At 50.6% G+C, this 18443-nt stretch overlaps 1 protein-coding gene across 1 annotated transcript in view; it reads right to left on the bottom strand.

Annotated features, from left to right (window-relative positions):
- The window catches only part of LOC139240842 (integrin alpha-5-like), a 452133-nt gene extending 434129 nt beyond the window's left edge, over positions 1 to 18004 (bottom strand). Inside the window, 2 exon segments of the mRNA XM_070869324.1 lie at positions 17681 to 17911; positions 17913 to 18004. Of these exon segments, the coding sequence (XP_070725425.1) occupies positions 17681 to 17911; positions 17913 to 18004 (323 nt within the window).
- Between the last annotated feature and the right edge of the window lie 439 nt (positions 18005 to 18443).

Below are 18443 nucleotides of genomic sequence, written 5' to 3'. Positions count from 1 at the left end.
GCAGTACTGTACCCCAGTGTTATACAGTGACAGACCTGTACCCACCAGTACTGTACCCCAATGTTATACAGTGACAGACGTGTACCCACCAGTACTGTATCCCAGTGTTATACAGTGGCAGACCTGTGCCCACCAGTACTGTACCCCAGTGTTATACAGTGACAGACCTGTACACACCAGTACTGTATCCCAGTGTTATACAGTGGCAGACCTGTACACACCAGTACTTTACCCCAGTGATATACAGACAGACCTGCATCCACCGGTACCGTACCCCAGTGTTATAGAGTGACAGACCTGTACCCACCAGTACTGTACCCCAGTGTTATACAGTGACAGACCTGTACCCACCAGTACTGGATTCCAGTGTTATACAGTGACAAACTTGTACTCACCAGTACTGTACCCCAGGGTTATACAGTGACAGACCTGTACCCACCAGTACTGTAACCCAGTGTTATACAGTGACAGACATGTACCCACCAGTACTGTACCCCAGTGTTATACAGTGACAGACCTGTACCCACCAGTGCTGTACCAGTGTTATACAGTGACAGACCTGTGCCCACCAGTACTGTAACCCAGTGTTATACAGTGACAGACATGTACCCACCAGTACTGTATCCCAGTGTTGTACAGTGACAGACCTGTATCCACCAGTACTGTACCCCAGTGTTATACAGTGACAGACCTGTACCCACCAGTACTGTAACCCAGTGTTATACAGTGACAGACATGTACCCACCAGTACTGTACCCCAGTGTTATAGAGTGACAGACCTGTAGCCATCAGTACTGTATCCCAGTGTTATACAGTGGCAGACCTGTACCCACCAGTGCTGTACCCCAGTGTTATACAGTGACAGACCTGTACCCACCAGTACTGTACCCCAATGTTATACAGTGACAGACCTGTACCCACCAGTACTGTACACCAGTGTTATACAGTGGCAGACCTGTACCCACCAGTACTGTACCCCAGTGTTATAGAGTGACAGACCTGTACACACCAGTACTGTACCCACCAGTACTGTACCCCAGTGTTATACAGTGACAGACCTGTACCCACCAGTACTGTACCCCAGTGTTATACAGTGACAAACCTGTACCCACAGTATTGTACCCCAGTGTTGTGCAGTGACAGACCTGTACACACCAGTACTGCACCCCAGTGTGATACAGTGAAAGACCTGTACACACCAGTACTGGATTCCAATGTTATACAGTGAAAGACCTGTACCCTACAGTACTGTATTCCAATGTTATACAGCGACAAACCTGTACCCACGAGTATTGTACCCCAGTGTTATACAGTGACAGACCTATACCCAGCAGTACTGTACCCCAATGTTATACAGTGACAGACCTGTACTCACCAGCACTGCACCACAGTGTTACACAGTGACATACCTCTACCCATCAGTACTGTATTCCAGTGTTACACAGTGACAGACCTGTACCCATCAATATTGTACCCCAGTGTTATACAGTGACAGAACTGTAACCACCAGTATTGTACCCCAGTGTTATACAGTGACAGACCTGTACCCACCAGTACTGTACCCCAATGTTATACAGTGACAGACCTGTACCCACCAGTACTGTACACCAGTGTTATACAGTGGCAGACCTGTACCCACCAGTACTGTACCCCAGTGTTATAGAGTGACAGACCTGTACACACCAGTACTGTACCCACCAGTACTGTACCCCAGTGTTATACAGTGACAGACCTATACCCAGCAGTACTGTACCCCAATGTTATACAGTGACAGACCTGTACTCACCAGCACTGCACCACAGTGTTACACAGTGACAGACCTGTACCCACCAGTACTGTACACCAGTGTTATACAGTGGCAGACCTGTACCCACCAGTACTGTACCCCAGTGTTACACAGTGACAGACCTGTACCCATCAATATTGTACCCCAGTGTTATACAGTGACAGAACTGTAACCACCAGTATTGTACCCCAGTGTTATACAGTGACAGACCTGTACCCACCAGTACTGTACCCCAGTGTTATACAGTGACAAACCTGTACCCACAGTATTGTACCCCAGTGTTGTGCAGTGACAGACCTGTACACACCAGTACTGCACCCCAGTGTGATACAGTGAAAGACCTGTACACACCAGTACTGGATTCCAATGTTATACAGTGAAAGACCTGTACCCTACAGTACTGTATTCCAATGTTATACAGCGACAAACCTGTACCCACGAGTATTGTACCCCAGTGTTATACAGTGACAGACCTATACCCAGCAGTACTGTACCCCAATGTTATACAGTGACAGACCTGTACTCACCAGCACTGCACCACAGTGTTACACAGTGACATACCTCTACCCATCAGTACTGTATTCCAGTGTTACACAGTGACAGACCTGTACCCATCAATATTGTACCCCAGTGTTATACAGTGACAGAACTGTAACCACCAGTATTGTACCCCAGTGTTATACAGTGACAAACCTGTACCCACCAATACTGTACCCCAGTGTTATACAGTGACAGACCTATACCCAGCAGTACTGTACCCCAATGTTATACAGTGACAGACGTGTACCCACCAGTACTGTATCCCAGTGTTATACAGTGGCAGACCTGTGCCCACCAGTACTGTACTCCAGTGTTATACAGTGACAGACCTGTACCCACCAGTACTGTATCCCAGTGTTATACAGTGGCAGACCTGTACACACCAGTACTGTACCCCAGTGATATACAGACAGACCTGCATCCACCAGTACTGTATCCCAGTGTTATACAGTGGCAGACCTGTACACACCAGTACTGTACCCCAGTGATATACAGACAGACCTGCATCCACCAGTACCGTACCCCAGTGTTATAGAGTGACAGACCTGTACCCACCAGTACTGTACCCCAGTGTTATACAGTGACAAACCTGTACCCACCAGTATTGTACCCCAGTGTTGTACAGTGCCAGACCTGTACCCACCAGTACTGCACCCCAGTGTGATCCAGTGAAAGACCTGTACCCACCAGTACTGTAACCCAGTGTTATACAGTGACAGACATGTACCCACCAGTACTGTACCCGAGTGTTATACAGTGACAGACCTGTACCCACCAGTACTGTAACCCAGTGTTATACAGTGACAGACATGTACCCACCAGTACTGTATCCCAGTGTTGTACAGTGACAGACCTGTACCCACCAGTACTGTACCCCAGTGTTATACAGTGACAGACCTGTACCCACCAGTACTGTAACCCAGTGTTATACAGTGACAGACATGTACCCACCAGTACTGAATCCCAGTGTTGTACAGTGACAGACCTGTACCCACCAGTACTGTACCCCAGTGTTATACAGTGCCAGACCTGCATCCACCAGTACTGTACCCCAGTGTTATACAGTGACACACCTGTACACACCAGTACAGTACCCAACTGTTCAACAGTGACAGACCTGTACCCACCAGTACTGTACCCCAGTGTTATACAGTGACAAACTTGTACCCACCAGTACTGTACCCCAGTGTTATACAGCGACAGCCCTATACCCACCAGTACTGTACCCCAGTGTTATACAGCGACAGCCCTATACCCACCAGTACCGTACCCCAGTGTTATACAGTGACAGACCTGTACCCACCGGAACTGTATCCCAGTGTTATAGAAACATAGAAACATAGAAAATAGGTGCAGGAGCAGGCCATTCGGCCCTTTTAGCCTGCACCGCCATTCAATGAGTTCATGGCTGAACATTCAACTTCAGTACCCCATTCCTGCTTTCTCGCCATACCCCTTGATCCCCCTAGTAGTAAGGACCTCATCTAACTCCTTTTTGAATATATTTAGTGAATTGGCCTCAACAACTTTCTGTGGTAGAGAATTCCACAGGTTCACCACTCTCTGGGTGAAGAAGTTCCTCCGCATCTCGGACCTAAATGGCTTACCCCTTATCCTTAGACTGTGACCTCTGGTTCTGGACTTCCCCAACATTGGGAACATTCGTCCTGCATCTAACCTGTCTAACCCCGTCAGAATTTTAAATGTTTCTATGAGGTCCCCTCTCATTCTTCTGAACTCCAGTGAATACAAGCCCAGTTGATCCAGTCTTTCTTGATAGGTCAGTCCCGCCATCCCGGGAATCAGTCTGGTGAACCTTCGCTGCACTCCCTCAATAGCAAGAATGTCCTTCCTCAGGTTAGGAGACCAAAACTGTGCACAATACTCCAGGTGTGGCCTCACCAAGGCCCTGTACAACTGTAGCAACACCTCCCTGCCCCTGTACTCAAATCCCCTTGCTATGAAGGCCAACATGCCATTTGCTTTCTTAACCGCCTGCTGCACCTGCATGCCAACCTTCAATGACTGATGTACCATGACACCCAGGTCTCTTTGCACCTCCCCTTTTCCTAATCTGTCACCATTCAGATAATAGTCTGTCTCTCTGTTTTTACCACCAAAGTGAATAACCTCACATTTATCCACATTATACTTCATCTGCCATGCATTTGCCCACTCACCTAACCTATCCAAGTCGCTCTGCAGCCTCACAGCATCCTCCTCGCAGCTCACACTGACACTCAACTTAGTGTCATCCGCAAATTTGGAGATACTACATTTAATCCCCTCATCTAAATCATTAATGTACAGTGTAAACAGCTGGGGCCCCAGCACAGAACCTTGCGGTACCCCACAAGTCACTGCCTGCCATTCTGAAAAGTACCCATTTACTCCTACTCTTTGCTTCCTGTCTGACAACCAGTTCTCAATCCATGTCAGTACACTACCCCCAATCCCATGTGCTCTAACTTTGCACATCAATCTCTTGTGTGGGACCTTGTCGAACGCCTTCTGAAAGTCCAAATATACCACTTCAACTGGTTCTCCCTTATCCACTCTACTGGAAACATCCTCAAAAAATTCCAGAAGATTTGTCAAGCATGATTTCCCTTTCACAAATCCATGCTGACTTGGACCTATCATGTCACCTCTTTCCAAATGCACTGCTATGACATCCTTAATAATTGATTCCATCATTTTACCCACTACCGATGTCAGGCTGACCGGTCTATAATTCCCTGTTTTCTCTCTCCCTCCTTTTTTAAAAAGTGGGGTTACATTGGCTACCCTCCACTCCATAGGAACTGATCCAGAGTCAATGGAATGTTGGAAAATGACTGTCAACGCATCCACTATTTCCAAGGCCACCTCCTTAAGTACTCTGGGATGCAGTCCATCAGGCCCTGGGGATTTATCGGCCTTCAATCCCATCAATTTCCCCAACACAATTTCCCGGCTAATAAGGATTTCCCTCAGTTCCTCCTCCTTACTAGACCCCCCGACCCCTTTTATAACCGGAACGTTGTTCGTGTCCTCCTTCGTGAATACCGAACCAAAGTACTTGTTCAATTGGTCCGCCATTTCTTTGTTCCCCGTTATGACTTCCCCTGATTCTGACTGCAGGGGACCTACGTTTGTCTTTACTAACCTTTTTCTCTTTACATATCTATAGAAACTTTTGCAATCCGTCTTAATGTTCCCTGCAAGCTTCTTCTCATACTCCATTTTCCCTGCCCTAATCAAACCCTTTGTCCTCCTCTGCTGAGTTCTAAATTTCTCCCAGTCCCCAGGTTCGCTGCTATTTCTGGCCAATTTGTATGCCACTTCCTTGGCTTTAATACTATCCCTGATTTCCCTTGATAGCCACGGTTGAGCCACCTTCCCTTTTTTATTTCTATGCCAGACAGGAATGTACAATTGTTGCAGTTCATCCATGCGGTCTCTAAATGTCTGCCATTGCCCATCCACAGTCAACCCCTTAAGTATCATTCGCCAATCCATCCCAGCCAATTCACGCCTCATACCTTCAAAGTTAGCCTTCTTTAAGTTCTGGACCATGGTCTCTGAATTAACTGTTTCATTCTCCATCCCAATGCAGAATTCCACCATATTATGGTCACTCTTCCCCAAGGGGCCTTGCACAACGAGATTGCTAATTAATCCTCTCTCATTACATAACACCCAGTCTAAGATGGCCTCCCCCCTAGTTGGTTCCTCGACATATTGGTCTAAAAAACCATCCCTTATGCACTCCAGAAAATCCTCCTCTACCGTATTGCTTCCAGTTTGGTTAGCCCAATCTATGTGCATATTAAAGTCACCCATTATAACTGCTGCACCTTTATTGCACGCACCCCTAATTTCCTGTTTGATGCCCTCCCCAACATCACTACTACTGTTTGGAGATCTGTACACAACTCCCACTAACGTTTTTTGCCCTTTGGTGTTCTGCAGCTCTACCCATATAGATTCCACATCATCCAAGCTAATATCCTTCCTAACTATTGCCTTAATCTCCTCCTTAACCAGCAATGCTACCCCACCTCCTTTTCCTTTTATTCTATCCTTCCTGAATGTTGAATACCCCTGGATGTTGAGTTCCCAGCCCTGCTCATCCTGGAGCCACGTCTCTGTAATCCCAATCACATCATATTTGTTGACATCTATTTGCACAGTTAATTCATCCACCTTATTGCAGATACTCCTTGCATTAAGACACAAAGCCTTTAGGCTTGTTTTTTTAACACCCTCTGTCCTTTTAGAATTTTGCTGTACAATGGCCCTTTTTGTTCTTTGCCTTGGGTTTCTCTGCCCTCCACTTTTCCTCATCTCCTTTCTGTCTTTTGTTTTTGCCACCTTTTTGTTTCCCTCTATCTCCCTGCATTGGTTCCCATCCCCCTGCCATATTAGTTTAACTCCTCCCCAACAGCACTAGCAAACACTCCCCCGAGGACATTGGTTCCGGTCCTGCCCAGGTGCAGACCGTCCGGATTGTACTGGTCCCACCTCCCCCAGAACCGGTTCCAATGCCCCAGGAATTTGAATCCCTCCCTGCTGCACCATTGCTCAAGCCACGTATTCATCTGAGCTATCCTGCGATTCCTACTCTGACTAGCACGTGGCACTGGTAGCAATCCCGAGATTACTACTTTTGAGGTCCTACTTTTTAATTTAGCTCCTAGCTCCTTAAATTCATTTCGTAGGAACTCATCCAGTGACAGACCTGTACCCACCAGTACTGTACCCCAGTGTTATACAGTGACAGACCTGTACCCACCAGTACTGTACACCAGTGTTATACAGTGGCAGACCTGTACCCACCAGTACTGTACCCCAGTGTTATAGAGTGACAGACCTGTACCCACCAGTACTGTACCCCAGTGTTATACAGTGACAGATCTGTACCCACCTGTACAGTACCCAAGTGTTCAACAGTGACAGAACTGTACCCACCATTACTATACCCCAGTGTTATACACTGACAGACCTGTACCCACCAGTACTGTACCCCAGTGTTGTGCAGTGACAGACCTGTACACACCAGTACTGCACCCCAGTGTGATACAGTGAAAGACCTGTACCCACCAGTACTGGATTCCAATGTTATACAGTGAAAGACCTGTACCCACCAGTACTGTATTCCAATGTTATACAGCGACAAACCTGTACCCACGAGTATTGTACCCCAGTGTTATACAGTGACAGACCTATACCCAGCAGTACTGTACCCCAATGTTATACAGTGACAGACCTGTACTCACCAGCACTGCACCACAGTGTTATACAGTGACAGACCTGTACCCATCAGTACTGTATCCCAGTGTTACACAGTGACAGACCTGTACCCATCAATATTGTACCCCTGTGTTATACAGTGACAGAACTGTAACCACCAGTATTGTACCCCAGTGTTATACAGTGACAAACCTGTACCCACCAATACTGTACCCCAGTGTTATACAGTGACAGACGTGTACACACCAGTACTGTACCCCAGTGTTATACAGTGACAGACGTGTACACACCAGTACTGTGCCCCAGTGTTATACAGTGACAGACGTGTACACACCAGTACTGTACTCCAGTGTTATACAGTGACAGACCTGTATCCACCAGTACTGTACCCCAGTGTTATACAGTGACAGACCTGTACCCACCAGTAATGTACCCCAATCTTATACAGTAACAGACCTGTACCCACCAATACTGTACCCCAGTGTTATACAGTGACAGACGTGTACCCACCAGTACTGTACCCCAGTGTTATACAATGACAGACCTGTACCCACCAGTTCTCTACCCCAGTGCTATACAGTGACAAACCTGTACCCACCAGTACTCTACCCCAGTGTAATACAGGGACAGACCTGTACCCACCAGTACTGTACCCCAGTGTAATACAGGGACAGACCTGTACCCACCAGTACTGTACCGCAGTGTTATATAGTGACAGACATGTACCCACCGGTACTGTACCCCAGTGTTATACAGTGACAGACATGTACCCAACAGTACTGTACCCCAGTGTTATACAGTGACAGACATGTACCCAACAGTACTGTACCCCAGTGTTATACAGTGACAGACCTGTACCCACCAGTACTGTACCCCAGTGTTATACAGTGACAGACATGTACCCAACAGTACTGTACCCCAGTGTTATACAGTGACAGACCTGTACCCAACAGTACTGTACCCCAGTGTTATACAGTGACAGACCTGTACCCACCAGTACTGTACCCCGGTGTTATAAAGTGACAGACCTGTACCCACCAGTACTGTAGCCCAGTGTTATACAGTGACAGACCTGTATCCACCAGTACTGTAGCCCAGTGTTATACAGTGAGAGACCTGTACCCACCAGTACTGTACCCCAGTGTTATACAGTGACAGACCTACACCCAGTAACTCTACCAGGCCAACATCCCCAGCATTGAAGCACTGACCAAACTTGATCAGCTTCGCTGGGCAGGCCACATTGTCCGCATGCCAGGCACGAGACTCCCAAAGTAAGCACTCTACTTGGAACTCCTTCATGGCAAACGAGCCAAAGGTGGGCAGAGGAAATGTTACAAGGACACCCTCAAAGTCTTCCTGATAAAGTTCAACATCCCCACTGACACCTGGGAGTCCCTTGCCAATGACCACCCTAAGTGGAGGAAGTGCATCCGGGAGGGCGCTGAGCACCTCGAGTCTCATCGCCGAGAGCATGCAGAAATCAAGCGTAGGCAGCGGAAGGAGCTTGCGGCAAACCAGACTCCCCACCCACCCTTTCCCTCAACGACTAGCTGTCCCACCTGTGACAGGGACTGTAATTCTTGTATTGTACTGTACAGTCACCAAAGGACTCAGTTTAAGAGTGGAAGCAAGTCTTCCTCGATTCCGAGGTGCTGCCTGTGATGGGGATGTGTGGCAGAGAGCTGGCACACCATGTTCACAAGGTAGCGGCCCTCTGCTCTCCCCAGCTGGCCCACAGTGCGGTCAGAGTGCAAATGCTGCAGTATTACCTCAGCCCGCTCACACACATGGTCCCTGGGGACCGCGTGTAAGCACTGAGGAAATCACACAACATGTGGACGGCTGGTCAAGCGCCCAGCACAAGTGTTCGCATTACATTCGCTCCAGTCATGTCACCACTTGGCACTCGTTCCCGCTCCCTCCCCAGTCCCACACAACAGTCATTGAGATTTAACATGTTCACAAGCTGCGAGTGCAGTGGGGGAGAGCACGGCTTTTGTCCAAGCACCCACTCGAGGCTCTGCCCACCCTGATACAATGCTTCTCCGCCACCTCTTGGAATGGTCTGCCAATGAATGAATCCTGCCCTCGCCCTCGGGCTCCGCCCCCTCCTCCATTGCCCCACCCCTGGGAGGGGTTAATGATAAACCTCCGTCTGAGACCTGCAGTCAGGCAGGCTGACCCGCCATCACAGGCAATGGGCAAAATCAGCATCACTTTGCAATTGGCAGATCGGAGAATGTCCCACGCGATGGGTCTGCTGTCGGGTCAGTGCACTGCAGCAAAGGAGGGTCCAATCTGTTGCTCGAACCTCAGTGCCGCAGTGGGCAGAGTGCCCACAGACATAGGGCACGGGCTGCCCTTTCATTTTCCAGCCAGGGCTGGGGGTAGGAAGCAGCTCAGGGTGTCAGAAATAATCCACTTAAACATAGCTAGTGTGGATGGAATGGGGAGGGGCGCGAGCGAGGGCACCTGTAGAGTAGGGGGGAATGTACGGTACGGCGGGTGTGTACAATACGGGGGGTATGTACGTACAGGGGGTATGTACGGTACGGGGGTATGTACGGTACGGGGGTATGTACGGTACGGGGGGTATGTACAGTGCAGGGGTATGTACAGTACAGGGGTATGTACAGTACAGGGGGTATGTACAGTACGGGGGTATGTACGGTACGGGGGTATGTACGGTACGGGGGTATGTACGGTACTGGGGGTATGTACGGTACGGGGGTATGTACAGTACAGGGTATGTACAGTACGGGGGTATGTACAGTACGGGGGTATGTACGGTACGGGAGGGTATGTACGGTACGGGGCTATGTACAGTACGGGGGTATGTACAGTACGGGGATATGTACGGTACGGGGGTATGTACAGTACGTGGGTATGTACGGCACGGGGGTATGTACAGTACGGGGGTATGTACGGGACAGGGATATGTACAGTACTGGGGGTATGTACACTACTGGGGGTATGTACGGTACGGTGGGTATGTACAGTACGGGGGTATGTACAGTACGGGGGTATGTACGGTACGAGGGTATATACAGTACGGGGGTATGTACAGTACGGTGATATGTACGGTACGGGGGTATGTACGGTACGGGGGTATGTACCATACGGAGGGTATGTACAGCGCGGGGGTATGTACAGTGCGGGGGAATGTACAGTACGGGGGTATGTACAGTACAGGGGTATTTAGAGTCCGGGGGTATGTACAGTACGGGGTGTATGTACAGTGCGGGGGAATGTATAGTACGGGGGTATGTACAGTACGGGGTTATGTACAGTGTGGGGAATGTACAGTACGGGGGTATGTACAGTACGGGGTGTATGTACAGTGCGGGGGAATGTACAGTATGGGGGTATGTACAGTACGGGTGGTATGTACAGTACGGCGGGTATGTACAGTATGGGGGAATGTACAGTACGGGGGTATGTACGGTACGGGGGTATGTACAGTACGAGGGTATGTACGGTACGGGGTATGTGCAGTACGGGAGTATGTACAGTACGAGGGATATGTACAGTACGGGGGTATGTACAGTACGGGCGTATATACAGTAGGGGCGTATGTACGGTACGGGGGTATGTACGGTACTAGGTTATGTACAGTACGAGTGTATGTACAGTACGGGGGTATGTACACTATGGGGTTATGTACAATACGAGGGTATGTACAGTACGGGGGGTATGTACTGTACAAGGGGTATGTACAGTACCGGGGGTATGTACAGTACAGAGGGTATGTACAGTATGGGGGTATGTACATTACGGGGGTATGTACAGTACGGGGTATATACGGTATGGAGGGTATGTACAGTACGGGGGTATGTACAGTACGAGGGGTGTGTACGGTACGGGGGTATGTACGGTATGGGGGGTATGTACAGTACGGGTGTATGTACAGTGCGTGGGTATGTACGGTACGGGGGTATGTATGGTACGGGGGTATGTACAGTACAGGGGGTATGTACGGTACGGGGGTTTGTACAGTACGGGGGTATGTACAGTATGGGGGTATGTACGGTATGGTGGTATGTACAGTACGGTGGGTATGTACGGTACAGGGGATATGTACGGTATGGGGGTATGTACAGTACGGCGGTATGTACAGTGCGGGGGAATGTACAGTACGGGGGTATGTACGGAACGGGGTGTATGTACAGTGCGGGGGAATGTACAGTATGGGGGTGTGTACAGTACAGTGGTATGTACAGTACGGCGGGTATGTACAGTACGGGGGAATGTACAGTACGAGGGATATGTACAGTACGAGGGATATGTACAGTACGGGCGTATATACAGTATGGGGGTATGTACGGTACGGTGGTATGTACGGTACGGGGGGTATGTACAGCACAGGGGTATGTACAGTACAGCGGTATGTACGGTACGGGGTATGTACAGTACAGGGGGTATGTGCAGTACAGGGGTATGTACAGTACGGGGGTATGTACGGGACGGGGATATGTATAGTACGAGTGTATGTACAGTACGGGGGTATGTACACTACGGGGGTATGTACAGTACGAGGGGTATGTACAGTACGGGGGTATGTACTGTACAAGGGGTATGTACAGTACGGGGGTATGTACGGTACTTGCGTATGTACAGTATGGGGGTATGTACGGTTTGGGGTAGGTACAAAATGGGGGGTATGTACAGTACGGGGGTATGTACAGTACGGGGGTATGTACGGTACGGGGTATGTACAGTACAGGGGGTATGTGCAGTACAGGGGTATGTACAGTACGGGGGTATGTACGGGACGGGGATATGTACAGTACTGGAGGTATGTACACTACTGGGGGTATGTACAGTACGGTGGGTATGTACAGTACAGGGGTATGTACAGTACGGGGTGTATGTACAGTACGGGGTGTATGTACAGTATGGGGGTATGTACAGTACGGGGTATGTCCACTGCGGGGGTATGTACAGTACGGGGGTATGTACGGTACGGGGGTATGTACAGTATGCGGGGTATGTACAGTACGGGGGTATGTACAGTACGGGGGGTATGTACGGTACTTGCGTATGTACAGTACGGGGGTATGTACGGTATGGTGGGTATGTACAGTACGGGGGTGTGTACGGTGTGGGGGTATATACAGTACGGGGGTATGTACAGTACGGTGGTATGTACGGTACGGGGGTATGTACAGTACGGCGGGTATGTACGGTACGGGGGTATGTACAGTACGGGGATATCTACAGTACGGGGATATCTACAGTACGGGGGTATGTACAGTACAGGGGTTATGTACGGTACGGGGGTATGTACAGTACGGGGGTATGTACAGTACGGGAGTATGTACAGTATGGAGGTATGTACGGTACGGGGGTATGTACGGTACGGGGGAATGTACAGTATGGGGGGTTTGTACAGCACGGGGGTATATACAGTGCGGGGGAATGTACAGTACGGGGGTATGTACAGTATTGGAGGTTTGTACAGCACGGGGGTATGTACAGTAAGGGGGTATGTACGGTACGGGGGTATGTACAGCGCGGGGGTATGTACAGTGCGGGGGAATGTACAGTACGGGGGTATGTACAGTACGGGGGTATGTACAGTGCGGGGAATGTACAGTACAGGGGTATTTACAGTCCGGGGGTATGTACAGTACAGGGTGTATGTACTGTGCGGGGAATGTACAGTACGGGGGTATGTACAGTACGGTGGAATGTACAGTACGGGGGTATGTACAGTACGGGGGTATGTACAGTACGGGGGTATGTACGGTACGGGGTGTATGTACAGTGTGGGGGAATGTACAGTATGGGGGTATGTACAGTATGGGGGTATGTACAGTACGGGTGGTGTGTACAGTACGGCGGGTATGTAAATTACAGGGGAATGTACAGTACGGGGGTATGTACAGTACGGGGGTATGTACGGTACGGGGGTATGTACAGTATGGGAGGTACATTACGGGGGTATGTTCAGTACGGGGGTATGTACAGTATGGGAGGTATGTACGGTACGGGGGTATGTACGGTACGGGGTATGTACGGTACGGGGGTACAGTGCGGGGGGTATGTACAGTACGGGGGTATGTAGGTACGGTGGTATGTACGGTACGGGGGGTACAGTACGGGGGTATGTACAGTACGGGGGTATGTATAGTATGGGGGGTACAGTATGGGGGTATGTACAGTACGTGGGTATGTACGGTACGGGGTATGTACGGTACGGTGGGTATGTACGGTACGGGGGTATGTACGGTACGGGGGTACAGTTCGGGGGTATGTACAGTACGGGGGTATATACGGTACGGGGGTATGTACGGTACGGGGGTACAGTGCGGGGGGTATGTACAGTACGGGGGTATGTACAGTACGGGTGTATGTACAGTACGGGAGGTATGTACAGTACAGGGGTATGTATGGTACGGGGGTATGTTCAGTACGGGGGTATGTACAGTACGGGGGTATGTATGGTATGGGGTATGTAGGTACGGGGGTATGTACGGTACGGGGGTATGTAGGTACGGGGGTATGTACGGTACGGGGGTACAGTACGGGGGTATGTACAGTACGGGGGGGTACAGTATGGGGGTATGTACAGTACGGGGGTATGTAAGGTACGGGGGTATGTACGGTACGGGGGTATGTACAGTACGGGGGTATGTACGGTACGGGGGTATGTACAGTACAGGGGTATGTACGGTACAGGGGTATGTACGGTACGGGGGTATGTTCAGTACGGGTGTATGTACAGTACGGGAGGTATGTACAGTACAGGGGTATGTATGGTACGGGGGTATGTTCAGTACGGGGGTATGTACAGTACGGGGGTATGTATGGTATGGGGTATGTAGGTACGGGGGTATGTACGGTACGGGGGTATGTAGGTACGGGGGTATGTACGGTACGGGGGTACAGTACGGGGGTATGTACAGTACGGGGGGGTACAGTATGGGGGTATGTACAGTACGGGGGTATGTACGGTACGGGGGTATGTACAGTACAGGGGTATGTACGGTACGGGGGTATGTGCGGTACGGGGGTATGTACGGTACGGGGTATGTATGGTACGGGGGTATGTACGGTACGGGGGTATGTACGGTACGGGGGTATGTACGGTACGGTGGGTATGTACGGTACGGGGTATGTATGGTACGGGGTATGTATGGTACGGGGTATGTATGGTACGGGGGTATGTACAGTACGGGGGTATGTACGGTACGGGGGTATGTACGGTACGGGGGTATGTACGGTATGGGGGGTTTGTACAGCATAGGGGTATATACAGTGCGGGGGAATGTACAGTACGGGGGTATGTACAGTATGGGAGGTTTGTACAGCACGGGGGTATGTACAGTACGGGGGTATGTACGGTACGGGGGTATGTACGGTACGGGGGGTATGTACAGCGCGGGGTATGTCCACTGCGGGGGTATGTACAGTACGGGGGTATGTACGGTACGGGGGTATGTACAGTATGCGGGGTATGTACAGTACGGGGGGTATGTACAGTACGGGGGGTATGTACGGTACTTGCGTATGTACAGTACGGGGGTATGCACGGTATGGTGGGTATGTACAGTACGGGGGTATGTACGGTGTGGGGGTATATACAGTACGGGGGTATGTACGGTACGGTGGTATGTACGGTACGGGGGTATGTACGGTACGGGGGTATGTACAGTACGGGGATATCTACAGTACTGGGATATCTACAGTATGGGGGTATGTACAGTACAGGGGTTATGTACGGTACGGGGGTATGTACAGTACGGGGGTATGTACAGTACGGGAGTATGTACAGTATGGAGGTATGTACGGTACGGGGGTATGTACAGTACGGGGGTATGTACGGTACGGGGGTATGTACAGTACAGGGGTATGTACGGTACGGGGGTATGTACAGTACAGGGGTATGTACGGTACAGGGGTATGTACGGTACGGGGGTATGTACGGTACAGGGGTATGTACGGTACAGGGGTATGTATGGTACGGGTGTATGTACAGTACAGGGGTATGTATGGTACGGGGGTATGTACGGTACGGGGTATGTACGGTACGGGGGTATGTACAATACAGGGGTATGTACGGTACGGGGGTATGTACAGTACGGGGGTATGTACGGTACGGGGGTATGTACGGTACGGGGTATGTACGGTACGGGGGTATGTACAGTACAGGGGTATGTACGGTACGGGGGTATGTACGGTACGGGGGTATGTACGGTACGGGGTATGTACGGTACGGGGTATGTACGGTACGGGGGTATGTAGGTACGGGGGTATGTACGGTACGGGGGGTACAGTACGGGGGTATGTACAGTACGGGGGTATGTACAGTACGGGGGGTACAGAATGGGGGTATGTACAGTACGGGGGTATGTAAGGTACGGGGGTATGTACGGTACGGGGGTATGTACGGTACGGGGGTATGTACAATACTGGGGTATGTACGGTACGGGGGTATGTACGGTACGGGGTATGTACGGTACGGGGGTATGTACGGTACGGGGTATGTACGGTACGGGGGTATGTACGGTACGGGGGTATGTACGGTACGGGGGTACAGTACAGGGGTATGTACGGTACGGGGGTATGTACAGTACGGGGGTATGTACGGTACAGGGGTATGTACGGTACGGGGGTATGTACGGTACGGGGGTATGTACGGTACGGGGTATGTACAGTACGGGATATGTACGGTACGGGGTATGTACGGTACGGGGGTATGTACGGTACGGGGTATGTACGGTACGGGGGTATGTACGGTACGGGGGTATGTACAGTACGGGATATGTACAGTACGGGGGTATGTACGGTACGGGGTATGTACGGTACGGGGGTATGTACGGTACGGGGGTATGTACAGTACAGGGCTATGTACAGTACGGGGGTATGTACGGTACGGGGGTATGTACGGTACGGGGGTATGTACAGTACGGGGGTATGTACGGTACGGGGGTATGTACGGTACAGGGCTATGTACAGTACGGGGGTATGTACAGTACAGGGGTATGTACAGTACGGGATATGTACGGTACGGGGGTATGTACAGTACAGGGGTATGTACAGTACGGGGTATGTACGGTACGGGGTATGTACGGTACGGGGGTATGTACAGTACAGGGGTATGTACGGTACGGGGTATGTACGGTACGGGGGTATGTATGGTACGGGGGTATGTACAGTACAGGGGTATGTACAGTACGGGGGTATGTACGGTACGGGGGTATGTACGGTACGGGGTATGTACGGTACGGGGGTATGTACGGTACAGGGGTATGTACGGTACGGGGGTATGTACGGTACAGGGGTATGTACGGTACGGGGGTATGTACGGTACAGGGGTATGTACGGTACGGGGTATGTACGGTACGGGGTATGTACGGTACGGGGTATGTACAGTACAGGGGTATGTACAGTACGGTACGGGGGTATGTACAGTACAGGGGTATGTACGGTACGGGGTATGTACGGTACGGGGGGTTACATTACGGGTGGTATATACAGTATGTGGGGGTTGTTTTTTACCCTGGGAATAGAGGATATATAAAGTACGAATGGAAGTTGAGAGTTTGCCCACAGTCCACGCTCTCCTCGCTCTGTGTGCACATCCTGCAATCCCTGGCTCGGTGAGCCCCAGTGAGCTGTGTGCTGGGCTGCCGGCTCCCACACACATACTGCCAGCGGAGGCACAGCCGCGCCTGCCGGAGTCCCAGCCCAACTCCTGGGGCTCTCGACCCCGGTGCCCCCTGGCCAGCTCTCCCCCAATGATGGCCCATGTTCAGCCCCCTGCGGTGACGCTTTAACTTCCCGGCTCCCTGCCCAACCACAACAAATCTCTCCTTTAAATAAAGCCACACCGTTAGGAACAGCGGTACTCTCGGGCCGCTCACACACTTCCACTTAAAGTCCCGCAACTTCTCTTCATTTACTTTTCCAGGAGAGAACGACTGGGAGAATTCCTCCCAAGTAATCCGACATCAGAACAAGGACCAAGTTGCTTTCGCTTGGAACTGCCCCGTGTCAGCAGTGCCCTGTTACAAACTTTTTGGAAAGTTTGCAAAACTTTTTTCCCCTCTGAAATTGTCCACAAAAAAAAACTTTTTAAAGTTCTCAAGTTGCAAAAAAAAAAGTACTCACGTATCTGGGTCGGGGATGTAAAACTCCAGAGAGAATCCGAAATAGCTATCCTGGGGTCCGCTGTACACTGCGGGGCTGAGCGAGTCCAGGTTAAATCCCAGTGAGCGAGAGGACAGCACAAGTACGACGCTCCAACCCAAAAAGCTGCCCAAACTCTGCCCAACTCCAGCCGCACGGCTCATGGCTGCTGCTGCTCTAGATGCCTCGTCCCTGCTGCTGAAGCACTCAGTCCTGACTGCTGGCCAAGCCCAGCCACACACAGGAACAAGGAGCGAACACCCCAGCCCCTGCAAGCTCAGCTGAGAAAGGGTGTTCCCGAAACATGAGGTCATTTGGGAGGGGAGGGGTTTGACTCACAGATTGGAACACGTTTGCCACTGAAACGGCCACTTCCAGTTCTCGCTCGCAGTTTGGAGCAAAATTAGATCGACATGTAATGGAAAAGTAGTTGCACGGTCCCTCTCGAATATATGCTCCAGGTCCGTGGAACTACTCTCATGTGTTCTCCCCCAGCTCTCCTACAGGGGCTGACTCTTACCTGTTCCAGCCGCCCTCCAGTACCTGCCCCAAGTCACTGTTCATATACAAGCCCATATCGTGAGTGAAGGCAAGCTATCGAGACACACAGACTCACACACACACACTCACACACAGACAGACTCACACACATACACACACTCACACGCACAGACAGACTCACACACACCGACCCACACACACACTCACACAGACAGACCCACACACACACACAGACCCACACACA

Source organism: Pristiophorus japonicus, chromosome X (genome assembly GCF_044704955.1).
Source record: "Pristiophorus japonicus isolate sPriJap1 chromosome X, sPriJap1.hap1, whole genome shotgun sequence".
Lineage (NCBI taxonomy): Eukaryota > Metazoa > Chordata > Chondrichthyes > Pristiophoridae > Pristiophorus > Pristiophorus japonicus.
Note: the sequence above shows the minus strand (reverse complement) of the source record. Positions and strands in the feature narration are given on the sequence as shown.